Here is a 27,714-nt window from a genome sequence, read left to right as displayed (position 1 = left end):
TATTTCCAACGTGCTATGCGTAATGTAGTACTTTTGTTCTATTTATCATCAAAATATAGTAGTACATTGCGCTTGGTCTCTTGTACTGCTTCGCCTCATCGGCAAAACATTTTCCAATAAAATTTTAGCGTACTCCATTTCGGCAAACCACAATCTTTACGAGAAAAATTGGAAATCATGGTACGAGATTTCGGAAGAATCAGATTTTTGCCGAATGGAGCATTAGATAGATCCAGTTTTGTTTTTCTTGTTCTTTTTTAATTCTCTTGATTTTCCCTTCACTCTTCTGCTTTATGCTCTCTACTCCACTCCTTTGTTCCCCAATTATGGTACCTCAATCATGATAAATTGTGATTTTTAGCTTGATTAAGATTTGGGTTTCTTGTATTTCTTCTTATTTATTCATATCTTGGCTGAGTTTCGGATGACTGTCGGATTACACCATGAAGAAGAAGCTCGATACTCGTTTCCCCGCTGTAAGTTTCACCGTCACTCGCTTTGTTTTGTTTGATTTATCGATTGTTTGGTGGATTTGTGCGATTTCTTGGAATGGAATTGAATTGCTTTTGACCATGCCCGCGATTCTGGTATTTGCGACATCTCGTAGTTCTTCCATCGTTTATTTTTTAGTTTGCTGTTTTTGTTCTCTTTAGTGAATTTGGAGTGCTGTATTTTGTAACAGTCTTTTATTTTTCGCTGGATGTTTTTTTTATTAAGTAAATGCGAAGTGAAAAGAAAATTCTAATTTAGGAGAAGTTTAAAGTATTCACCCTATTTGGAAAGGCCCCATCAGTTTAAACGGAGAAAATTTACTGGAATTATACATGAAAATGCTTTGTCAGTTAAAGTTGTACTTTTTTCCTGTTGATCCGTAAATTTCTTTGTTAGATAGTACACTTTCAACTGGACGAGGTGGAGCTGTTTTAGTTCGACGTTTATCCCATTTTATAGTAAGTATGGGGTGTCTTTTGGGAGAAATGAAAATTTGAAGTCATCAAAACAAAGTAGTTCTTGCCTTCATTTACCATGATATTTTGTCAATTTGTATCCGATCTGCAAATTTAATGCCATCATTTGCATTGAACTAGTGAATTGGTATTGTATTTCAGGACTTATGTGTAAGCTTATTGCTGATTTAGTGACCACCATATTTATGATTCTAGTTAAATTAGTATTCTTGTCTAGTAGTGGCTTATGGATATCCTTTTCCTAGTTGATGGTACCTTTGGAGTTTAAATAAAAATTTGATTTTACTTTCCAAAGGGGTTATTGAATTTTAAACATTTCAAGATGATTTCGCTTAGCTTAATGGAATGGATAAGAGTATTTGCTAGAATGGAACCCGAAAACCTTGTTGATTTATGACAGTCCACAAAAAAAACACAAAAAAGAAAACATGGACATTTACAAAAATTATCATGAACAAAAGTATTTTCTTAGAATTGTGATAGACCTACTACCTATCGCATATTGCTTCATCAGGCTAAATGGAAAACTGAAAATTGTAAAGTTGAGGGTCGGGATCTCTTGCTATCATGTCTCAGGCTATGAAAGATGTAGCCTTGATGTTATGGTGTTTATAAGTTTATGCTTTGTGCTGTTTACTCTCACGTTCCCATATATGGATTTAGTTGTCACACTTTTGGATATCACTCTTCAGGTTGAATTTGACTATCAAAACAAATTCATTTAATTGACACTTTTTTTTGGTTCCTGATTGCCATTAGTGTACATATATTTATGTCCATTCTTTGTTAATAATGATTTTCTATTTAGGTTGCTATACAGATTCTTACATTTTATTATGTGGATGCTTCACTTTTCAGTTTGGCTGTAATCACTTGTGGCATTAATTATCATGCCACTGTTATCATTTTTTTGTCCAGTTTTTCCGACACTAGTTATTTGTAGAAAAATTTACCTAAAATACACCAGGAAAAATTAATTATACTTGACAACCCAACAATTGATTCGTTCTGTATGAAAAACCTGCATAAATGAACGGAAGGATTAAAAAGATAGGGAAGATATGGCTGCTTATTTGTTATTCTAATAGAAAATGCTGCAGCTGGTCTATCATTATCTTTCCTTGTCTGATGAAGGTTTTGTTTGCCAGGCTCGGATAAAAAAGATAATGCAAGCTGATGAAGATGTCGGAAAGATTGCCATGGCAGTACCTGTTTTAGTCTGTATGTGTTTGTTAGTTGTTGGCCAATCACTTTTTTGTAGTGCCAAAGTCTCTCGTATAATTTTCTCTTTTGTTATGTTGATTCAGCAAAGGCATTGGAATTATTTCTGCAAGATCTTTGTGACCGTACATATGACATAACTGTGCAGAGAGGGGCTAAAACTGTTAGTGCCCTGCATTTGTGAGTGGAGCTACTATTCTTAACTCTTGTATCTTCTGCGTGTTTCAAGTAGTTGAATTGTCATAAGTTTATGTGGTCTAGTTGTGTCTGTGGCTGTGGTACTTCTCAGCTGTTGCATGTTCACACATGCTGCCTTTTATTTGCTTTGAATTCATGGATGTTAATTTCCACCTGAAAAAGGTTTTGCCATATTTTGACGTGGCTATTCGCTGCCATTAACCAAGCTCTGAAATTACATAATGTTTTGATTTGTACATTCTTCCCTGGCAATTGGCTTCAGGAGGTTGATAAAGGTTTCTAAGTGGATTAAACCAACAATTTTTGGACATAAAGGCGAGTGAGTATTGTGCTTGAGACCTTAGACTTATGGATTGATATTTTCTACTCAAAAATAGGTTTTGGATTCCCTATGTGGTAATGGTGAAGAGATATGAGAAGGTGTGCACTAGTGAATCTAAGACAGTGGGCATGTGGTTTTTATAAAATTTTAACTACTTTTCACAGTGAATGCAAAGTTTTTTCAGCTGTATGTGAATGAGAACTGATTAAGCCTTTCCGTGCTTGAGTGTTAGGTGCTGATTATTTTTTGATTGCTCTTTGTTTTCCTCAGTATATTTTTTGGGATTGCAATGCACAAGATTAGATCTCTGAATCATGATGCGCCTTTGAATTGGGCTCACTACTTGAACCCTGGGGTACTGGGGGTTTTAAGCTAATTGTTTAGAATTGATCTGTGAGGGGTTGAGTGAGTTTCTGTGATCCATTGATGCTGCCTACAAAAATAAGTTTTGTACAAACCTAAAAATCTGTGATGACACTAAATTCTGTTTGTAATTAAGAAGGCAAATACAAGAATTCCAAGTTTATCCAGCTTAAATTATTCATTTTTAGGTATAATTTTCACGGGATCTGGGCCATCTCACTCGTGGAAGCCCTGATACGATCTCTCTCTGACAATCTAATCAGAACAAAAGCATTTTTTGGCATGTTTCTCTATCAAGCCTTGGTAGTTTTCTTACAGGATAGTTTTTGCATGCTTGAAGGCATAACTTTTTTATGTCCTTGGTCAAGCTGGCAAGTCAAATCATGAAATTAGTTGATTTATATCAAAAGCGATTCAATAAGGCATATACGTGATGAAACTTTGGTTTGGTTGTGAGAAATCATCTGTAGCCACGTTGCTTTTGCAGCTTGAGCTTCAAGGTTTTTTATTTACATGATTATGATATTAATATTCAATACAATTCTTCCTGAATGTCATTTCTGAAGCTTATTTTATTTACATGAGAAGTTTGATGGGCCAGCATTAAGTGTACATTTAAGTAGGTTAGTTCATTCTTATATCTCTAATTTCATATTTGACAAATTAACAATTGAGATTGCTCCACCCAGCCTTATGTGGTATGACATGGCAAAAATATAACAAGTCTGTAATCTGCTGCAGCTTCTTACTTATTTTTTTTTATATGCAGAAACATTGTGTACATAGTTATAATGTGTTTGACTTTATGAAGGATTTGGTATGACATGGAAAAAATATAACAAGCCTGTAATCTGCTGCAGCTTCTAACTTATTTCTTTTTTTATGCAGAAAACATTGTGTACATAGTTATAATGTGTTTGACTTTCTGAAGGATGTGGTTAGGAAAGTTCCCGACTATGGTCATTCTGATAATGTAGCTGAAGTGCCCAAAAGAAGGTTAGGATTTTCTACTTCCCATCTGATCCCTCTACTGGATTAATTAATGCTCAATACTTCTTTGTGGTTTCCTTTGGAGACTGCTAACTTGAAATTATGAACCGGTTTGGCAGGAAAGTTGAATCTAATGACAGTGATGAAGAGTCTAAAAGAGCCAACATGGTAAGAAGCCCTTCAATGAATGTTTTTACCATGCAAAATATTCTCCTTGCGAGGGTATCATGTTTTTTCCTCTGATCATTTGTTGGCATAACTGTTCACAATGATCTATAATTGTTTCATTCAGATCTAAATATGACATTGAATAAAGGTCATATTGCCCCTTGAAGATACTAAATTTGATTTCAAGTTGACTCAGTTTTTTATTTTCAATTTGCTGTTGTTATCCACTGTCCAGTTATTTATTAGCTCAACCATTTTAGCCCAATCTAGCTAGCTATGCATCAGTGTGGAGTAAAAGCTGGTGTTTCTAATCTGCTTTCTCAAGACGAATTATATTAACATTTGACAAATAATTGCATATCAATAATCCAAAGGAATAGCTCATCTAATAGACTAATTCTCTAGTTGTATTATATTGTTGTTGGTGGAGTTGGTTAAATGTTGTAGTAACTACTGATTGCTTTTATCCCAGAGAAACTTTTTAAAAAAACAAGTTTGTTGACGTTTTAGTTTATTTTTGGTGCCATCAGGGCAACAATACACCCTGTTGTTAGATAACTCGAGTAAAATCTCGCAACTATGTAGTAGTTCGGGAGATGGAATTGTCTCAAATTTTATGCTCTGAAGTATGCACCAGTCTGTGCTCATCGTTTCACCTTGGGAGATTTATTTATTTTAAGCATTTTCTGTTTTTCTGATTCGAATTCTGGTGCTGACTATCTGTCCTTGTTTACTGCAGCATGAAACATGCCATCCTAGTAACAGTGGACGTGGAAGAGGAAGGGGTAGAGGGAGAGGACGTGGGCGACCCAGCAAAGCGACAGAGAGAGACACCTTTCGGCACGAGGTTGAATCTGTCTCAACTCCTACTCCACAGACCATCAAAGTAATCTTGAGTCCCCGTCAACCGGTTGAAAACATTTCAGATTCGAAGGAATCAACAGAGGACAATGCCAAAGTTGTCGACACCGTCCATTCACAGCCCAACAAGAATTTTGATCTGAATGCTGGAGTAGATGAATTTTCAGAAAAACCGGCTTCTACTGCCGATGCAGCAACTGCTTCTGGACCTTCAGATGGGAAAAATGACGAGTATCCTGGACTTTCGGAGACGGATAGGATGGCCATCGACCCTGTTCACCTTGCGCAGCTTAGTTCGAGGCTGGATGAAGATGAGGAAGATTATGACGACGATGGTTAGAATTATATCATAAAATCATAAAACCGCGGACTTTGTGAAGTTCTTATCTACTCAGATTGGATTTGGATAAACATTTACTCGCGGAAGAAGACGTTAACAAATTATGATGGTAGATTTGGTTTCTTCTCTTGTTCATTATCAGTAGATGTGTGTGCTGTTGTTAGTTCCAGATGTATCAGTTGTGTGCCATGTGATTCCACTAACTTAAAGTTGTAATATTGAATATCTCCTTATATCCATACAGCTTGTTTGCTGGCGTTTTAGTTTCCATTAGTTCTTGCTTTAGACTAGTTATTAATTTTTTAAAAAATAATTAATATTTTTCTTCCGTATTTTATAATCCAGTAATTATTATCATAAAATACACCTCTTGTAGTTGTGGAGGATGGACCTTATGGATGTAAAATTACGATGCTTATATATATATGTATATTTATATTATTCGTTAAGCATGACACCATCTAAATAAACACACGAACGTCAAAAAAAGCACACATTTTCCATCCAAATCATTTGTTTGTTTTCGCTCAGTTGAAATATACATTGAAAAAACTAACAGATCGAAAGCTCAATCCTCACATAATCTTGGGGTAGGTACAGCTTCCAGTGGAGTCCTCATATAGGTGACCAAACCAGGATTCTCGCCCATGTCGATACTCAAACCACTGCGAGGAGCCCAACTGAAGTGGTGCAAGAGATGCCCTATCATGGATGTCACCAAATTGATTCCCAGCTGTGCACCGGGACATACTCTTCTCCCCGCGCCAAAGGGGAGGAGTCGAAAATCATGTCCCTTCATGTCCACGTCTTCTTCCAGAAACCTTTCTGGCAAGAACTCCAAGGGTTTCTTCCACACCTTTGGATCTCGCGCTACAGCCCACATATTAACATGCACGTTCGAGCCCTTGGGAATGTCGTATCCCCCGATTTTTACATCGGTGTCGGCCCGGTGAGGAAGCATAAGAGGGGTTGGAGGGTGCAACCTCAGAGCTTCCTTGACCACACATTGTAGGTAGGGCAGTTTTGAGAAGTCCATTTCAGTCATCACGCGTTCATTTCCGACTACACGGCCTAGTTCGTCTTGAACCTTCTGTTGGACTCTGGGGTTCTTGATCAATTCAGCCATTGCCCATTCAACTGCTACTGCAGTTGTGTCCGTACCAGCAGTTATCATGTCCTGTAAAATTTTCAAACACAGATGATCGATCACTTTAAGGTAGTGTTTGCAACCTCTAAAAATAAGTGATTATGAAGATTTTCTTCACAATTTTTAGAAGTTGCAAACACTATCTAAGTAGTCCATATAGCAGTCAACAAAGGACACGGGTCCTAGCTCTATATATATACTTGGAGAAAATTAAAAACTGTGTAACGAAACGACTCTGTTTCATGTGGATGTTCATTTTATTATTATAATTATTTTTTTAATGAAGTTGTTCACACTAACATATATCTTAAGAAAAAATGCTCTCTCTGGAGATCAAAGCTCGAGCTAGGATTCATAAAAATAATTTCCTAACTCTCAAGTGAAAAAAAGAATTGACTCACTCACTCACCCATAGAAGGCCAATGATGGTGTCCTCGCTAAGATCATATTTATCTTCAAGTGTGAGAAGAGCATCAAAAAAATGTTGTTTTGCTGCTCCTCCTCCACGGATGTGCTCTTCCATTATATCTCTGGTGAGACGGTCTCTACGGGCTCCATGCTTGGCGAATGCATCTTCATCGAGTGGGAACATCCAACGAAGCCATGGTATATGCTCAGCAATGGCAAGAGATGCACCAAGCTTTAATCCATTCGCAACAATGGCCTTGAATTCCTGCCCTTGCTTATCTAGTAGTCCCTCAGAATTCACAAATCGTTTGCCAAATGCAAGTCTTGTTATGTTGTTGAATGCCACAGCTCCAATATATTTCCTCAATATTACACTCTTTTCTGAATTTTCTGCATGATCGGAATTTCCATACGTTCATGAACCAGGCCAAAGAACAAATTCACAACATTAACGTTCATGGAAATTAGAAACTCTGAGTTATATATATGTTTCAGAATATATATGTAAAGATACAAGATGTGGGACGGTAAACCTAATTATTTAACAATTATATACTGTAAAATACTATTAATATTTATTTTTTATTCAAAAATAAATAAAAAAATAAAAGGAAAAGTTAAATATAAATTAATATAGATCAATTAGTTTAATTACATATTAAGTGCCTGTATACAATGTCTTAAAATTTAAGGTTAATTTACTGTTCTAGTTTGTTAATTCAACATACTTAACTTTTGGTGACAACGAAGGATATAACTTAAAATTAAAAGATGAAAATAAAACTTAAGCATATCGTTTTCCAAGCACATCCTTTGGACTCGAGGCTTACAGATCAGACCAAAGGACCTAATTGACTCATTATATCTGTTAATAGCTCTGGATAAAATAATTTGGTAAAGAATCTCATAACATATATATATCAATTCTACTCTTGATACACTATATATCAAGACCAATCCAAGCACTATTCGGACCAGTTTTTGATCTTCGACCAGACCACTTCAATCTTCCGGAATCAGCACGAATCATACACATTCAAGGTTGAACCAAGTTGTTAGACATAATACAAAAATGGACAATGCTCTTGATTCTGTATTTACCTAACATCCAAAAGATTCATGCACCACTATACTATTTTTTGAAATACGACAAAGTCACGTGGCACACTCTGCATAATTTTCGGATTTTTTTAGAACAAATTTGCACCAACTAGATTTTGTAACTGTGGATCTCTACATCTATAAATAATTGAAAAGCATGAAGATTTGAAGGACTTTTTTGAATCAATATTATTTTTAGAATTTGCTGATATTCTGCCTTCTAAGTTTTCTAAGCATTAGAAAGAGATCATATCAATAATTTCAAGCTGCAAGTGTAATTCCCGAAAAATCCATAAATTCAGTCACGAGTATTAAATGGATTTTAAATGAATTTTAAATTATTTTATTTTATTTATTTATGAATTAAAAGTTGTGTTTAATTGTGTGATATATTAATTATTTAAAAGTTGTGATTAAAAGATTTCGTGCTATTTATATTGCATGAAATTTTATGTTTCAAAGTTGAGTTTTTATATGTTAAAATATATTTTTAAATGTTGTGTTATATGATTTAATGTTATGTAAATTGCTTGATGTTTAATGGTTGCAAGTTAGTTTTATTGTGTTCTAGGTATGTGTTTAATCCCGGTTACGAAGGAATCGAGACTAGCCTACGAACGAGGTTTAAGTATTTTAAAGAGACAAATGGTCATTATGAAGCTTTTGATTAAAAAATGATGTATGTTATTTAAGTTTTAAGTTAAAAGTGTTTTTGGTGCAAATTATTTAAAGTTGGGCTTGACAACCAAGTTTTAAAATAATTGAGGGAGAAATTTAAAAGTCAGTATATCTTTATTTAATGAGACAATTTGGTGCTCTCGTTGTTGTTCATCTACAAATCGGAATGGCGGAAGGAACTCATCTTGTAAAATTTGATGAAGTTCTGTCACGAATCACTGCATTACAGGAGAATCATTCCAAATTGATGGATGCGCAAAAGAGTAACATCGAGTTTCTCATAGCCTCGATGAATGACATCGTTGTTGGCCTACACACACTTGATGCGAAAGTTGAGCAATTCATCCGCCGGAGCCCGTCGATTTCATCAGAGCACACACCGCAACCACTTCGGAGCCCTAAATCTCCACCACCTGGTCCACCGCCTTCTTACGACGGACCTCAGGTGAAAACGATGTGGCTAGAGGTTCCGCACTTTATTGGGGAAAATGTGGCAGCGTGGATTGCTCGAATTCAACGTTATTTTGACTACTATAACACTTCAGATTCTCAATGCCTTTTAATTGCATCGTTCCACTTGGATGGAGATGCTCTGGACTGGTTTGATTGGATGAATAAGAACAAATTGCTTCCGAGCTGGCTAGAATTTCTATTGGCAGTCGAAAAACGTTTTGGACCATCGAAGTATGAAGATAATTTTGGAAAATTAAAAAAATTGGTACAACAACACTAATTTGATGATTATTAACACCAATTTAAGCATCTGGCCAACAAAATTTTGGGGGTTCTAGAACATGTATTGACCAGTTTCTCTGTATCGGGGTTGAAGACAGAGCTTCGAAAAGAGATCCAAGTTTATCGTCCAACTTCATTGGTACAAGCGATGAGGCTGGCTCGGTTGTTCGATGATAAGAACTTGGATCATAAATGGAGTTACAAGCCCAGATAAGAAGATACACCCAAATGTAATATGTTTGGAAAGATGACAAAGATACGTGACACAGTCTGCATTATTGTTTGCCATTTTTTAGAACAAACTGCACAAGCTGAATTTTGTAACATTGGATCTCTACACCTATAAATACTTGAAGGGCATGAAGATTTGAAGGAATTTTGAATTGATACTATGAGGTTTCACTACAAGAAAAAATAGATATAGTGACATTTGTGGGATGACATTTTTTATGTAATGTTGTCAAAACAACTTTTTAATGACACTTGAAAAAATAACTTAATTTGATAAAATATAAATCTTAAAAACTTACCTACAGTGACATTTTCACCATAATGTCATTAAATATTTAACTTTTTATTATCTCAATCCCTCCATTGTTTTCACGATTCCCTCCATTTTTCCCCACTCAAACTTGAATACATTGTTGGAGAACTGTGATCAGATCAATCAGAATTGATACCCGGTGCAGCGGAAGTTTAAAAATTTTATATGGAACGATTCCATAATAGGTATCAAAACTTTACGATTAAATTGTGCGTGTAAAAATTAAATAACAATTAAATTTTTACCTCCAATCTCGAATCGAGATTATGGACACCAACAGATTACTCTGCTCTTGTTGTATATCCCAGGAACTGATGGACGAACAATTCTTCAATCAGGTCCACGAACAGAGAATTAATCCCTCTGATAGATTGCACTAAAAAATCTATCAGAAGTTTCTACGAAGAGAATTAACGAATTTGATCCGTTAAACCAGACTGCAAATTCAAAATTCACATGCTGGATTTTCCCGAGCAGAGAGGGAGGGGGGCGGCCACTTTAGAAAACACAGCTAGGGTTTTCGAAAATATTTTGTGACCTCTGTTGTTTAATTTTTGTACGGCAATAACTCATTTATAATGTGGGCTGCTAACAGCTTAGGGCCCATTAGTCATAAGTTCAAGCCTGACAAGCAAAGCCCGCATGTTCAGAAATTAATATAAAATTCATCGTGACTCAGATTGATAAACCAATTTCACCAATGTTCACAGAAACCATTTCTGCATCTTTTAGAGTCAAGATAAATTTTCTGAATCCGAATTCAGTGGTTTCCAAAAATGCCCATCCCTATGTCATTTTAGGAAATCTTACTCCTCTACTCTGATATAAGAATTCCCAATTCTTTATTCACTAAATTTAACTCTTTAAATTTAATTATCTCAACGGGGATTAAAAATCTATTACTTGTGTGACCCTCAATGGTTCAGGGATACAGCTAGCCGTGGGCTCACAACTCCTTGTGACTCGGAACAACAATTTCCGACTTGCCCATCGAATCATGGTAAGAGCGCCTAGCAACATCGCCCCATGATTCCCTAGGTATCACTGATAGTGCCTGCAAGAACCAATAGATTTTGGTTAGCGTACAGTACGGTCCCTTCATCCAAATATCCCGATCGAATCAACAACCATTGGTAAATCGAGAGTCGTTCGAGATTCGATAACTATGCAATGCATCTTGAAGATCAAATAGTGACATCGCATGTGCTACTAAGAAACCATTTCTTAAAACACATCATGTACTCTGGCCAGAGATTCGTCACACTAATATCTCCTCAGATTGCATAGGATATCCACACTAGCAAGTATGTGGTGAATCCTTGACAACAAAGCATCGACTCTTATATGTGTCGTAACTGTACCCAATCCCGACACCTGATGACCCCAATAGAGTCGGTAAACGAGTCAAAGTACAGTACTAGCATATAGAGTCTCAATGATGTTTCAAGTAGTAAGGACTAATGGTGTACAACCAAAACCACGAACTTTATCCACTCGATAAGTGATAACCACTTGGAAAGTCCGGATAGGGTAGTTCGATCATTCATCGTATAAATATCCATTTGCATGCTTTGAACATCTCTATGTTCCATACCAATGAAACGTGGTACTCGACATCGCAAATGCTAGTCTCAATCTCGAGCGATCCTTATCCTTATTTACGGACGGCTCAATCGACTAGGAACTGTTTAGAATATACAGTGATTATAAGATGTGTTTCATGATAGCCATCCCCATGTGCTACCACATCTTTCATACACTATAGCATATTCAAGGTCTTCATCTAAACATCTTATAGTATGTCACAACATAATAATATGATAAAAGATAAAGTAAATGTCATTATAAAAGTGCAAATTATATTAAACAAAAGATTGTTTATACAAAGAGTCATCAAAGCCCTTAGCCACAAGTTGGCTCACCGGGCACCCACTCTTTCAATCTCCCACTTGCCCTAAAGCCAACTAGTCATACTACGCAGTCCCATTGCTTCGCGATGTTTGTCAAATAATGGTCCTGGCAAGGGCTTAGTAAGTGGATCAGCGATATTGTCTGCAGAGGCCACTCTCTCGACAGTGATGTCTCCTCTTTCCATGATCTCCCGGATGATGTGGTATTTCCTCAGTACGTGTTTGGATCTTTGATGAGACCTTGGTTCCTTTGCCTGATCAACGGCACCCGTGTTGTCACAGTACACCGGGACTGGACCAACAACTTCAGGAATAACGCCCAACTCTTGGACGAAATTCCTCATCCAAACGGCCTCTTTAGCAGCAGCTGATGCCGCAATGTATTCTGCCTCAGTGGTGGAATCCGCTGTGGTGTCCTGCTTGGAACTCTTCCAAGAGACAGCACCGCCATTGAGCATGAACACAAATCCAGAGGTTGACTTCGAGTCATCCACGTCACTTTGGAAGCTAGAGTCAGTATAGCCTTCCAATTTCAGTTCTCTTCCTCCATATACCATGAACATATTCTTAGTCCTTCGTAAGTACTTAAGAATGTCCTTCACGGCTTTCCAATGCATTTGACCGGGATTAGCTTGATATCTTCTCGTGACACTCAGCGCAAATGCTACATCCGGTCTGGTAGATATCATCCCATACATGATACTACCTATGGCTGACGCATATGGTACATGTGTCATTTTCTCTATCTCTTCATCAGTCTTGGGACACATGGACTTGGATAGAGAAACTCCATGACACATAGGTAGATGTCCTCTCTTGGACCCATCCATTGAAAACCTTTTCAATATGGTGTCGATGTAGGTTGCTTGAGTGAATCCTATCATTCTCTTAGATCTATCTCTATAGATCTGTATCCCTAGAATATAGGATGCCTCACCCAAATCCTTCATCGAGAATCTACCTGATAACCATATCTTTGTTGACTGCAACATCCCTACATCATTCCCAATTAGTAGGATGTCATCAACATAAAGTACTAAGAATGTCACAGCATCCTTAACTACTTTCTTGTACACGCATGGTTCCTCCGGGTTCTTGATGAAACCAAAATCCTTTATTGTTTCATCAAATTTCTGGTTCCAACTTCTTGATGCTTGTTTGAGACCATAGATCGATCTCTGAAGCTTGCATACCTTATGCTCGCTTCCCATGGATGTGTATCCCTCAGACTGCGTCATATAGATCTCTTCCTTAATGTTTCCATTAAGAAATGCAGTCTTCACATCCATTTGCCATATCTCATAGTCATACCAAGCAGCTATGGCAATAAGGATTCTTATGGACTTGAACATTGCAACTGGTGAAAAGGTTTCATCATAGTCAACTCCTTGTCTTTGAGTATAACCTTTCGCCACCAATCGTGCCTTGTAGGTCAATACCTTACCATCAGGCCCAAGCTTTCTCTTGTAGATCCATTTACACCCTATTGGAACAATTCCATCGGGAGGATCTACTAAAGACCAAACTTGGTTTGTATGCATCGAATCTATTTCCGACTGCATAGCTTCAAGCCAAAAATTTGAATCCGCATCAGAAATTACTTCCTTGAAGTTTCTTGGATCACATCCAACATCGGGTTCATTTTGATCCCCTTCAAGAAGAAGACCATATCGAATAGAAGGTCTAGAAGTCCTCTCGGATCTTCTAGGTATAGGCGTGTCCATAATTGGTTCCTGAGGTGTAGGATCATTATTTTGTATTTCGGGTTCTTCTCGAATTTCTTCGAGTTCCATCATCTTGTCTTTCTTATCCAATAAGAACTCCTTCTCCAAGAAGGTGGCATTCCTTGAAACAAACACTTTTGTTTCAGTAGGATGATAGAAATAATATCCGATTGAATTCTTCGGATACCCTACAAAATAACATAAGGTGGATCGACTATCCAACTTATCTCCCACTTTCTGCTTCACGTAAGCAGGACATCCCCAAATCCTTAAGTACGAATACTTAGGAGCTTTGCCATTCCATAACTCGTATGGTGTTTTATCCACTGCTTTTGTGTGGACGTTGTTCAACAACAATACCGCCGTTTCAAGCGCATAGCCCCAAAACGAAGGTGGAAGCTCAGTGAAGCTCATCATGGATCGAACCATGTCCAACAAAGTTCGATTACGACGCTCCGATACACCATTTAGCTGAGGTGTCATAGGAGGAGTCCACTGAGAGAGAATCCCATTCTCTTTCAGATAGTCCAAAAACTCGGTACTTAAGTATTCTCCACCTCGATCCGATCGAAGTGCTTTAATACTTTTACTTAGCTTGTTTTCTACTTCAGCCTTGAATTCTTTGAACTTTTCAAATGCTTCAGACTTATATTTCATTAAATATAAATACCCATACCTAGAATAATCATCAGTAAAGGTAATGAAGTAGGTGTGGCCAAATTGAGTACCAATTCTAAATGGACCACAAACATCTGTATGGATCAAATCCAACAGATTTTGACTACGCTCAGGTTTTCCCTTAAAAGGAGATTTAGTCATTTTTCCTTTCAGGCAGGAATCACAAGTAGATAGAGAGTTAATATCAGACATATCAAACATGCCCTCTCCCACTAGCTTGTTCATCCTCCTTGAGGAAATATGACCTAGCCTAGCATTCCAAAGGTTTGCCGGGTTTTGACTATCGATTTTCCTTTTGTTCGTTGTTACCGGTTTATCAACATAATTTATTGGAACGTCTTTTAATTTGAAGTTATATAGATCGTTTTCAAGTTGTCCATTTCCAATCAAACATTCATTCTTGTAAATATTGCAAATCCCATTCACAAAATTGCAAGAAAAACCATCTCTATCAAGCATAGAAACAGAAATAATGTTTTTAATCAAATCTGGAACAAATAAAACATCTCTCAAAAGTAACTTAAAATCGTTCTGCAATATTAAATAAACGTCTCCTACAGCTTTGGCTTCAACTCTAGAACAATTTTCGAGCCTCAGCTGGGTCTCACCCATTCTAAGCTTGCGACTTCTTGTCATCACCTGCAAATCATTGCAAATGTGAGATCCACATCCGGTATCCAATACCCAAGAAGTAGTATTAAGTGAAACATTTATTTCAATATAGAACATACCCTTCGCAGTTCGCAACTGCTCTAGATATTTCTTGCAGTTACGTTTCCAATGACCGGGTTCTTGCAGTGATGGCAAACATCCTTGGACTTTTCCATGTTTGAAACCTTTGTCTTGTTCTTCTTCTCGGGTCCGGTTTTCTTGGGTGGGGCAGAACGTTTCTTACCCTTTGTACTTGGCCCCTTCTTAGCAGAAGAAGAGGAGCCCACCAAGAAAGCCGATTTATCCTTCTTTAAAGTGGCTTCATATGTTACAAGCATATTGACCATCTCTTCAAGGGAGGCCTCTATCTTGTTCATATTGAAATTCACCACAAATCCGTAAAACGAAGAAGGAAGAGAGAGAAGTAATAAGTCCACATTGAGTACATGCTCCAACACCAAATCAAGCGTTACCAACTTCTGTATGAGCCAAATCACTCGTACCCCATGATCACGGACCGAAGTCCCTTCATGCATGCGACACGTCATTAGCTCTTTTACAGTAGCGAACCTTTCAGCTCTCGATTGAGCCCCAAAAAGTTCCTTGAGTTGTACGTGAATGTCAGCAGCATTCACGGTATCCTCAAATCGCCTCTGGAGTTCATCAGACATCGAGGCTTGCATATAGCATTTGGCCTTGATATCATGGTCCCACCATGTATCAAGTTTGACCAACTCTTCCAGACTTATATCAGCTGGTGCTTCCTTCGGAGGAGATTTTTCTAACACGTAGAGCATCTTCTCCGAGGTCAAGACAATCTTCAACTTACGGAACCATTCCGTATAGTTTGCGCCAGTCAGTTTATTTTGTTCGAGGATAGAGAATAGTGGATTGCGCGAATTCATCTTAATGAAATACTAAAAAGAAACAGACAATAATCAGTGATTGTTTAATTAATTTACTAAGACATAAAATAGGCAAAATTTATTTTATGAATCTCACTCCCACTATTTTAACGATTTCACTACCCTCTAGTGAAAACGGAAAACTATTTTCCTTAGTGGGAACATGGAGTCCAATTGACAAACTATGGTCCCGAATAATATCAGCCAACCATAATTTTCAAAAGGTAGAGCCCAATTGCTTCCAAAGCAACCTCCACGTTTTTACCTCATGTCCAATAAGGGCCCAATAATATGACGCCGTTTATTGTGACATGTCAAGATGACCCATCAATATTAAGTTGTGATGGACGGTCGCCATGTGGATCCCCCAATAATATGAGCCGATCCCATGGGAGTTCCACCCAACTTAAAACATGTGTCGATCCAATGTAAAGCTTTCCGACGAACGGGCCCCCCCAATAATATGAGCCGGACCGTATCCGCGGGTAGCATCTCATACATTGATCGTTGATGGAAGGTAGGAACATTTAAACAATATTTAAATTTCCTTTATTTATCTTGATATCAATTTTAAATCATATTTAAAATGAGGGATTTTAATTTTAAAAATTTGTCTCATCATTGAAAATTTGTATGCTTGCGGGATTCATACAATTTAGTCTAAAACATGCATACAACGATAATATCATATATTATATAGGATGATCGATTCCATTTCTAATCGACCCGTGGTTGCCAATCACGAGTCTAAGTCCAATCCTAGGTAATATGCAGGTATGCAATGCAATCCTATTACATTGAGCTTCCAATTTACATTTCTTCAGTCTTTATTGTCTGCTGGGCCCACCTCTGTCTTCAAATCTTCATCTCCCACTAAGTCTAATGTATTTACAATAAATAACCATGACAAGTATGGGATACATTTTAAGAGATGGGAACGGGCCATAAACCAGGCCCACTTTTATTACATATGACAATTCATATTGGGCCATAAACCAGGCCCATTAATAAATCCAACAACAATAAAAACAAATGTAAATTCCTAACATACACCTACAAAATTGGTCATGGCAATCGATCATCCCTATCCAATAATAATTAATTCAAAATTAATTTATTGGATAACATGCAATGGCAATTAAATTTAAAAGGGATAAAATCATATTTCATATATAAAATCCTATTTTACATACAAAATTATATTTTATCTTTTTATCAAATAAAATCATATTTTACATATAAAATCCAATTTTATACATAAAATCATATTTTACTCAATATTTCCATAAGATCATATCTTATCATCAATTGTAACAAAAATAATTAATTTCATAAAATCTGATTTAACGGATAAAATCTATAAATTTTCCAAAAATTCAAATTTATCCAAAAATCAATTTTAAAATTTTCGGACTTGAACAATTCGATCCGACGCCTCGTGGACCAATCAAAAACAATTTTCGATCGGACCAAAAATAGAATTTTAACATATTAAAATTTTAATTTAAAATAAAAAATTAATTTTTCTCGGGCCTCCCAGGACGATCCCGGGCGGCCCGCGCCCCAAAAGGGGCTCGGGCTGGGCAGCCCGTCGCTGCCCCCCGGGCAGCGATCCAATTGCTGCCCGTGTTTTGCCCGAAAAAAAAATTTTATTTTAAAAAAATTTATTTTGTTTCAAAAACCGAGGCTTAAAAATTTTTGTACAATCGATTAATTTTAATCGCTTGATCTGAGCAACCTGGCTATGATACCACTGTTGGAGAACTGTGATCAGATCAATCAGAATTGATACCCGGTGCAGCGGAAGTTTAAAAATTTTATATGGAACGATTCCATAATAGGTATCAAAACTTTACGATTAAATTGTGCGTGTAAAAATTAAATAACGATTAAATTTTTACCTCCAATCTCGAATCGAGATTATGGACACCAACAGATTACTCTGCTCTTGTTGTATATCCCAGGAACTGATGGACGAACAATTCTTCAATCAGGTCCACGAACAGAGATTTAATCCCTCTGATAGATTGCACTAGAAAATCTATCAGAAGTTTCTACGAAGAGAATTAACGAATTTGATCCGTTAAACCAGACTGCAAATTCAAAATTCACAGGCTGGATTTTCCCGAGCAGAGAGGGAGGGGGGTGGCCACTTTAGAAAACACAGCTAGGGTTTTCGAAAATATTTTGTGACCTCTGTTGTTTAATTTCTGTACTGCAATAACTCATTTATAATGTGGGCTGCTAACAGCTTAGGGCCCATTAGTCATAAGTTCAAGCCTGACAAGCAAAGCCCGCATGTTCAGAAATTAATATAAAATTCATCGTGACTCAGATTGATAAACCAATTTCACCAATGTTCACAGAAACCATTTCTGCATCTTTTAGAGTCAAGATAAATTTTCTGAATCCGAATTCAGTGGTTTCCAAAAATGCCTATCCCTATGTCATTTTAGAAAATCTTACTCCTCTAATCTGATATAAGAAGTCCCACTTCTTTATTCACTAAATTTAACTCTTTAAATTTAATTATCTCAACGGGGATTAAAAATCCATTACTTGTGTGACCCTCAATGGTTCAGGGATACAGCTAGCCGTGGGCTCACAACTCCTTGTGACTCGGAACAACAATTTCCGACTTGCCCATCGAATCATGGTAAGAGCGCCTAGCAACATCGCCCCATGATTCCCTAGGTATCACTGATAGTGCCTGCAAGAACCAATAGATTTTGGTTAGCGTACAGTACGGTCCCTTCATCCAAATATCCCGATCGAATCAACAACCATTGGTAAATCGAGAGTCGTTCGAGATTCGATAACTATGCAATGCATCTTGAAGATCAAATAGTGACATCGCATGTGCTACTAAGAAACCATTTCTTAAAACACATCATGTACTCTGGCCAGAGATTCGTCACACTAATATCTCCTCAGATTGCATAGGATATCCACACTAGCAAGTATGTGGTGAATCCTTGACAACAAAGCATCGACCCCTATATGTGTCGTAACTGTACCCAATCCCGACACCTGATGATCCCAATAGAGTCGGTAAACAAGTCAAAGTACAGTACTAGCATATAGAGTCTCAATGATGTTTCAAGTAGTAAGGACTAATGGTGTACAACCAAAACCACGGACTTTATCCACTCGATAAGTGATAACCACTTGGAAAGTCCGGATAGGGTAGTTCGATCATTCATCGTATGAATATCCATTTGCATGCTTTGAACATCTCTATGTTCCATACCAATGAAACGTGGTACTCGGCATTGCAAATGCTAGTCTCAATCTCGAGCGATCCTTATCCTTATTTACGGACGGCTCAATCGACTAGGAACTGTTTAGAATATACAGTGATTATAAGATGTGTTTCATGATAGCCATCCCCATGTGCTACCACATCTTTCATACACTATAGTATATTCAAGGTCTTCATCTAAACATCTTATAGTATGCCACAACATAATAATATGATAAAAGATAAAGTAAATGCCATTATAAAAGTGCAAATTATATTAAACAAAAGATTGTTTATACAAAGAGTCATCAAAGCCCTTAGCCACAAGTTGGCTCACCGGGCACCCACTCTTTCATACATCACTTCCAAACACACACACACACACAAACATTTTAATTAAAACTTAAAAGAGTAAAGAAAAGAAAACCCAACCCTAAGCCCCTTTCTCATCGCGGTGTCGCCTCTCAATTCTAGCCATCTTCTACCTTTTGTTTTTGGCGCAGCCGCCCATACGCTGCCGGAGAGGGTCCAACAACTTATGTTCAAGCAATCCGAGCCTTAAAGCTTTCAATTGTGTCCAAAACACAATAATGACGCTCGAAGTTAGACTCTGTTTCACGACTGAATCTACAGATCTTCTTCCTCGTGATTTTTTCTATTTTTTAGTTTTTTTTGGTCGATTGACTAACGATGTCTTTGAACCCTATACTACTTGTTTTACAGTAGTCAGAATTAGTCGAGTATTCCATCGAAACCAGCTGGATTTGCGGGCTCGTTCTGTTCTGTGGACTGTAGGTGATGTGAATGGAGTACTGATGTGTTAAGATTTGAGTTCAGGTTCGAGTCCCCACATGGTTCGAGTCTCATTTTGCTTTGTTTGCACACTTGTTTTGATATAGATAATTAAATTCCAAAATTGTATTCAATTTATTCTTTTGTACCTGTTTTGATAATGACATTCTGTGATGTAGCTATTAGTTGTATTGGATTGGATTCTTGTTTGATTTTAACAATGTAAAGTAGGGGTAAGCAAATGTATTCTTACACTGTAATTTTTAGAGAATTTAAACATCATGTTTGATTCAATGTAAAGTAGGTAGATTCAAGTTCCTTCAGGGCCTAGCCGACCACTTCTCGGTAGTTTTCGAGTTCCATCGACAAGTTTGGCCACGCGGCCACCTTGTTTTATTCTCTGCTCGGTCATGCTTCCTTCTTGAAGTTTTAAATCTGTTCCAGCTCAGTTTTAAGCCCATTTTATCGCCATTCATAGGCTGGCCAAGGGTGAAAGTTCAATCCCTTAGATTTAAATTCGTTTCGTCATTTATATCACAATATTGATTGTTAATTGTGTAAATATGTAGCCGTGGATACTTATGATGCAGCCTTTACAAAATCGCTTAATCTTATTTCAGCCAGTTTGTTCTCAATTGATTTTGCTCGATTTAATACGGATTTGTCGCAGAAACTTAAAGAACTCATACATGGTATGATGGAGCTTAATGGGATGCCAAACCTTGCAAATTACTTTCCAGATCTGAAGCCTTTTGATTCACAGGGGATTAAGCGCAAAATCAAGGCTTATGCTGGGAAATTCTTGGCAATTTTTTATGATATAATTGATCAAATATTGCGACAAGGAGGTGATAAGTCGACTCCTTTTGAGACTAGAAATGATTTGTTGGGTTTCAAGGAGTTTGAGGTATATTTTCGGCGATGAATGATTTTTGTCAAATTACTTTGTGCGATGTTTTGAGATGATTTTAGTTGCGTGATAACTAGTGAAACTTTCTGGCAAATGTTCAAGTTAAATACCCAATTAATTATCTGGTGCAATTGTAGGCAGAGGATTGTGCAATGATTTGGGATCGTTTGCCTCAATTATCATGATGTGAGTTAATTTATATTGGCTTCATCTGTTTCTTGTCTTATTCTTTGATCATGTTATTTTCATGGAGTTACTGTACAGATGAGTCTTCAATTGCACATTGTTTTCTTGATTGATTTATAGTATTTTTACATCATTAAATCAATTAGTATGGAGATTAAAGATATTGATTTTCCTATAAAGTAGGGATTTAAGTAATAATCACATTAGAGGCAATATACCATCGAACTTGTCGATCGCTCTTAAAAGTTGGTGTGTTTCTGTTCTCAAACTACTTATTACATTATGTCGCAACTCTTTCTGTAAATAATGGTTGATAATACCCTTATCCCCCCAATAAAACGCCATGAACTCTAGTTTTCTTTCAGATAATCAGATTACAGGAAATGTTCCAGATACTTTATCAATGTTGGGGTAGTTGACATATTTGTAAGTTTTATTCTTTCTCTAGTCCTACTTATTCTTGTCTTCTCTTTTCGTTGGTTCTGTATCAATTTCTAGTTAACTTAAAATCCCTACACTTTCTGGGTCTCTGAATAATAATCAATTTACTGGATCAATTCCTGATGTCTTTTAACAGCTCAAGGACTTGGTTAACATGTCAGAGGTTTTGTAATTGGAACGTAATATAATATTTAGATATACTTGGACCATTTTTGTTTGATTTACATCATGTGTTGATAATGCAGGGATTAACCAAGAAATAGTTTATTTGGCCAGCTGACCTATTCGATGGGGAATTTGTCATCTCTGACCACCTTGTAAGTATATAGTCTCAGAGTGTAAATGCGGTCCTAATATTTTCTTATCCTATGCCGATATTGACTGAGCTGTATTGGATTACAAGGGATTACAAGAGTTTTCTTCATACCATGATTTCTTGAGGAACGTCAATCAGTTATGGGAAAAAAAACATAGTAGTATGTGATCTAACATGTTTAGCATTTTTTTACATGATTTTCTACGTTTATATATCGAGTGGAGATATATTTTGGGTCTTATTTGTGGTTCTTGCATCAGAGGCTATGTATATTGATTGTGTTTTGTAGTTACTTTTTATATTTGGCTTTTAACATTATTTGGTTTGATTATTACCAATAGTTTTGGCTACTTGACTGCTTAGCTACAAATACATATTTGATGTAAGTTCTTTTCTGATGTACTATTTGTATTTTATCATCGTGAATCATAGTTATTCATATAATCAAACTTTATTGATTTTGTTGGGTTCTAATCTTGTACGTAGTTGTGACAAGTTACACAGATTTGTAAAGTTACGTTTTTTAGCTCCTTAGATTAGGAAGATTCTAATTAATATTACAATAATGAAATTATTTGTTTAAGGCTATAACATCCTTATTTCTTGAACTCAATTTCTATTATCATTTTTTTTCCTTTTAGGTTTGAAGCTCGGGTTTGATCAAAAAATTCAATCAAACGTGTGGCCAAACTATTTCTTCATATGACATGGATCCGAATGATGAAGGATAATGGTTTCATATTAGATCAGATATAATTTATAGGTAGTTTTTGTCTTTCATTCATTCTAGTATACCAACATTTATGTAAAAGTTATATTGTATACCAACCAGGGGCGGAGGGAGGGGGTGGCAGGCCTGGGCTGTAGCTCAGGCCTGCTCCTGCCCAATTACATAGGTATAATATATATATATATATATATATATATATATATATATATATATATATATAAATTTATGTCTAACCCAAATTAAAAATAGCCCGACCCAAATATAATTTTCAATTTTTTTTGAGTTGGGCTCTCCAGAACAAAAACATACTCCTTTTTTCAAAATTGCTAGTATGCATCTCTGCGAGAATAGGAGAGAGTTTCCATTTTTGAGGGGCTGAAGCCATTGAAGTTATCGGTTTTGAAAAAATTAGCCATCCCTTATTTATTTTCTGGCTCCGCCCCTGGTACCAACATTTTTGTAAAAGTTTTTTTGCAATCTTATTTATGAAAATATTGGTTGTTAATGATTAAAAATATTTTTATTACTTTTGTTAAATGTTAGAGGTTATTGTTTTTCATAATTTTTTAAGTTTTAAATTCATAATATTTTATGAGTTGGTAACATGAAAATATAGGAATAATATTTAAATGGTTAAAAGTTTAGAAGACACTTACAAATGTCATTATAAAATTTATCATGACATATTTGTTTGTCCTTAAAACCAATGTTTTCATAATCGGACCGGTGATCGAACCGGTTTACCTTAAAAAACGGTCCAACCGGTTGGACCGTTTTAACCGGACGGTCGGACCGAAAAAACGTTTATATAATATAATATAATTAATAATATATTTTAAATTTTTAAAACCTAAAATATGTATATAAATAGAAAAATATATAGATTTATCATAGTTTGAAAACTAAATAACCATATAAATATATTCAAAATATTAATTTTAGTTATATATTTTTAAAAATTAATTAATTAATTAAAAAAATCTAATATCACTAAAATAATATTTTTCATGAAGTAAAAATTTCAAATAATGTTGTATATATATATTAAAATATTAAATAAAGGTTTTAAAATTAAAAATATATTTTTTCAAAAAAAATTAAAAAAAATCGGAAAACCGGTTGAACCGGTTCTTGAACGGTTCTAGGCCGGTTTTTTGACCGGTTCGACCGGTTCTTGACCGGTTCTGACCGTAAAAACGGTTTTTAGGAGCAATTCGGACCGGATCAGTGACCGGTTCCCGGTCGAACCGGTTGAGCCGGCCGGTCCGGTCCGGTTTTGAAAACATGGCTTAAAACAATATATATAGTATTAATAGTGTTGATATTTCTATGTTATGGTGACATTAAAAAATGTCACCTTAATTTTTCCTGACATTTTTCTGTGTCTTTACAATGATATTATATGACACTAATAGCTTTGGTATTTCCATGCTATAATGACACTAAAAAGTGTCATCCCACTTTTAACGACATCACTATAGATGAAATTTTTACAAAATTTCTCTATAACTAAAATGTCACTATATGTAATATGTAAGGACATTTTAAAATGTCATCAAAAGGATTTTTTCTAGTAGTGTTTTGCTTTTATTCTACCTTCTAAGTTTTCTAAGCATTCGAAAGAGATCATATCAATAATTTCGAGCTGTAAGCGCACACCTACTGTCTTATCAGATAAAGTTTGTGATCAATTTGTGCCGCCCTTTTAAGCTTACAAAGCTCAGAGACTTATATATTGTTGGTTGTAACTCTTTCAGGAGTTGTTCTGATTAGATAAAGAGAGTCTTGTTAAGACTAATTTTCTAGGAGTTCTAATCGAAAGTCTTGGATTGGGTTTGTGCATGCTATTGTATAAGTCAAAGTCTTCTAGGAAAAATCATTTTGGAAACAGAAAAAGGGGAGACGTTAAAGCATAGACTTCGAACTTTCATAAAAAAAATGTGTTATTTACTTTATTACATTTTCTATCTGCCTAAGCAATCAGTTCAAACTTTTTGATGCAAGTGTTTTTTTCACTGATCAAATAATTTCTTGCATTAATCTGTTTGTAAAGAAAAATTCGACAATCAACCTTGTAACTCGGCTTAATTGTGACTAAGGTTTTCAAATTATTTTAAAAGTGACTATTTACCTCCTCTCTACACACATTTTTAATATAATTTATTGAACCTTGCTCTATGTAATAATATTTTATAAATAAATTCTTGTAAAAAAAAAAATTAAAATGTTTTTTTTTAAATTCAGCAAAAAGATTGTTGCTCGATGATTATAAATTTTTTATTTGAGAGTGGAGAGCATACGTTGTATTTTTGAAAATTTCTTCATACAAAAAAAGATAAAAAATCCTTTGGAAAGGAGATGGAGTTATACATTAATGCAAATATAGAAACACGTTAGGACGTTAAATCTTAAAGTTAAATATTTGAAGAATTAATTTTATTTGAAAAGATTTTTCAAATATCAAAATATTGATATAAATTTTTCACAATTATTTAAAAATCTAAAATAATATAAAATAAATTTGGTTCAACATTCATAATTTAAAAATATTCTTACATGAGATACATCTCTTTTTACTCACATTTTAATGCATGAATGAATGTTCATAAATAAACAAAGCGAATAGATAATCTCGAAGATCAAGAACTCGAAAGAAAAAAAAAAATTGAAATTCGATCGGATGCGTACGTACCAGGAGCAGTACAATGATTGTAAATGGATTGCACCATAGCCACCACCTCTTCTTCTCTGATGGGTCTCAGAGCTTCGAGCCTTGTGGTCGAAAACAACTCCACAGTACACACTTTCCTAACCTTCACATAATGAGGCCCATAATCTGCCCAAATCAGATCCCTCCCATTGCGGCTGAACTTCGCGGCGGAGCGGCTGCGGTGGCGGTTGGCCAGCTGCCGATCCTTCTCTTTCAGCACTTGTTTCGCCAATCCCGTGCTAGAGACCACCACGTTCAAGGTTGTCCCCAGCCACACAGATATTATGGGTCCATGGGATTCAGCCCACTCCGCAAAGCACCGGAACCGCACCGGCTTTATGTCATAGAGATTTCCAACCACCGGCCACGCTCGCGGCCCTGGAGGGAGACGGAATCGGAGGCGGCGGTACCTGTGGAGGAGCATAAAGATTGCGGGAAAGAGGAGGAAGAGTGATACAGGAGGCATAACGATATGGTACTTTGTGTTGCTACGTTGTCTTAAGTTGGCATGATTATATAGATAAAATAAATAAAATAAAAGTTATACCATATAGCTGGCGGATAGATCAATATCATGGGTTGATCAAAGCGTATTTGAGTCTTTTCATGTTTGAATGATTGCTCATTTATGCTTAAAAAAAAAAAAACAATACATTCTTAAAGTTATCCAACTATAAAAGTAATTTATTATTAATATTCTTTTTCCCTGCAGATGGAATCATGGACCGATACTCAAGTAATACATTTTGCAAAAACTTTAAGCTGACAGACTCTTCCAAATAAATGTTAGTAGGACCAGGAAAATCGAACTTACGACTATGGATCAAACTAACAGCTTTCTCCGCTAACTCAGACTTCTCAAACAGACTTCTTTGAGAGAACTAAACTAATTCATTTAATAACTCTTGTGACAAACAATATACACCTCTTGTTCAGATCGTCATGATATACGTACCTTCCTTTTTTTTTATATATTTAATATTGCATAAATGATGTACAATCGCATTTAGAAATTTTGAAATAGCTATATATTGATATGAATTTATGTGAAAAATAAATATTCACTCAACCTCATATATTTTGTTTGGCACTCAATTTGCACGAGTGTTGTGCTTGTGGGTTTGCTAGGTACGTGGGTACGTACCAAAAATGATGAAATGAAAAATATCAAATTTCTAATCCATCGATTGAGCCTATGTTCAACTTCCGGGTTTTAATCTCACTGTTAATTAAACAAAGAAAATTAGGAAATTGACAACAATAATATTGAGGCTGGAAAATACATTAATGGTGATCGAAATTAACTTCACCATTGATGAACAAGATGTGCATGTTATTTACAATAAAAATAGACGAAAATATTTACTTTAAACCGTCGCAATATTAAACACCGTTGCAATTTGCGATGGTTTATACAAAACCGTCGCACATATTTCGCGACGGTTGACACACCGTGACATTTTGCGACGGTTTGACTTTCAACTGTTGCAAAATTGTGTGACGGTTATTGTACAACCGTCACAATTTGCGACGGTTCAAAACTAACCGTGGCTTTTTATTGCAACGGTTACTCAATAAATCGTCGCTATTGCAACGGTTTAAGTCAAACCATCGCAAATTGTTGGTAAGTGTGTCGGTGTCAGATCTTTATATTGCAACAGTTTTTTAAAAAACCGTCAGCAAAAATTTAGCTATATATATACCCACATTGGCCATTATAAACTACACGGAATAATATTTTACATTATAATTATAATTATATATATTTATAATCGTCATTATACCATCGCTGATATTTCTTATTCGCTATATTAAATTTGGAAAACTAAAAAACGAGGTACATAATTTGAATACAAAAATTAAAATTTTTATATTTTTATTGTGTACATATTTAATATATAATATCATTTTAATAAAAGGAGTCTCTGACACCTCATCATAATAATGTGATGTGATTGTATCATTTTACTATTTAGTCATTTTTATTTTGTACATATTTAATATATAATATCATGTTATTATATAAAAGGAGTCTCTGATACCTCATTATAATAACGTGATATGATTATATTATTTTACTATTTAGTCATTTTTATTGTGTACATATTTAATATATAATATCATGTTATTATATAAAAGGAGTTTCTAACACCTCATTATAATAACGTGATGTGATTGTATTATTTTACTATTTAGTAATTTTTATTATGTACATATTTAATATATAATATCATGTTATTATATAAAAGGTGTCTCTGACACCTCATTATAATAACGTGATGTGATTATATTATTTTACTCTTTAGTCATTTTTATTGTGTACATATTTAATATATAATATCATGTTATTATATAAAAGGAGTCTCTGACACCTCATTATAATAACATGATGTGATTATATTATTTTACTATTTAGTCATTTTTATTGTGTACATATTTAATATATAATATCGTTATTATATAAAAGGAGTCTCTG

General features: G+C 35.6%; 2 protein-coding genes across 2 annotated transcripts; one reads left to right on the top strand and one right to left on the bottom strand.

Moving 5' to 3' along the window:
* The first annotated feature begins 32 nt into the window (after nt 1-32).
* Nucleotides 33-5,694, top strand: LOC140881771 (uncharacterized). Its single transcript, XM_073287337.1, has 6 exons — nt 33-476; nt 2,117-2,189; nt 2,276-2,369; nt 3,961-4,068; nt 4,182-4,230; nt 4,970-5,694. Exons 1-6 carry the CDS (start codon nt 444-446, stop codon nt 5,429-5,431), a joined length of 819 nt encoding a protein of 272 aa, XP_073143438.1. The 5' UTR covers nt 33-443; the 3' UTR covers nt 5,432-5,694.
* Nucleotides 5,695-5,999: 305 nt separating this feature from the next.
* On the bottom strand, nt 6,000-25,704 carry LOC140878779 (cytochrome P450 98A2-like). Its single transcript, XM_073282398.1, has 3 exons — nt 25,221-25,704; nt 6,988-7,376; nt 6,000-6,608 (listed from the first exon to the last, which is right to left on the bottom strand). The coding sequence occupies exons 1-3, from the start codon at nt 25,702-25,704 to the stop codon at nt 6,000-6,002; spliced, it is 1,482 nt and encodes a 493-aa protein (XP_073138499.1).
* Between the last annotated feature and the right edge of the window lie 2,010 nt (nt 25,705-27,714).

The sequence above is a fragment of the Henckelia pumila genome, chromosome 2 (assembly GCF_033568475.1).
Source record: "Henckelia pumila isolate YLH828 chromosome 2, ASM3356847v2, whole genome shotgun sequence".
NCBI classification, from domain to species: Eukaryota; Viridiplantae; Streptophyta; class Magnoliopsida; order Lamiales; family Gesneriaceae; genus Henckelia; species Henckelia pumila.
The sequence above is the reverse complement of the archived record's forward strand: the minus strand, read 5'-3'. Positions and strand labels throughout refer to the sequence as shown.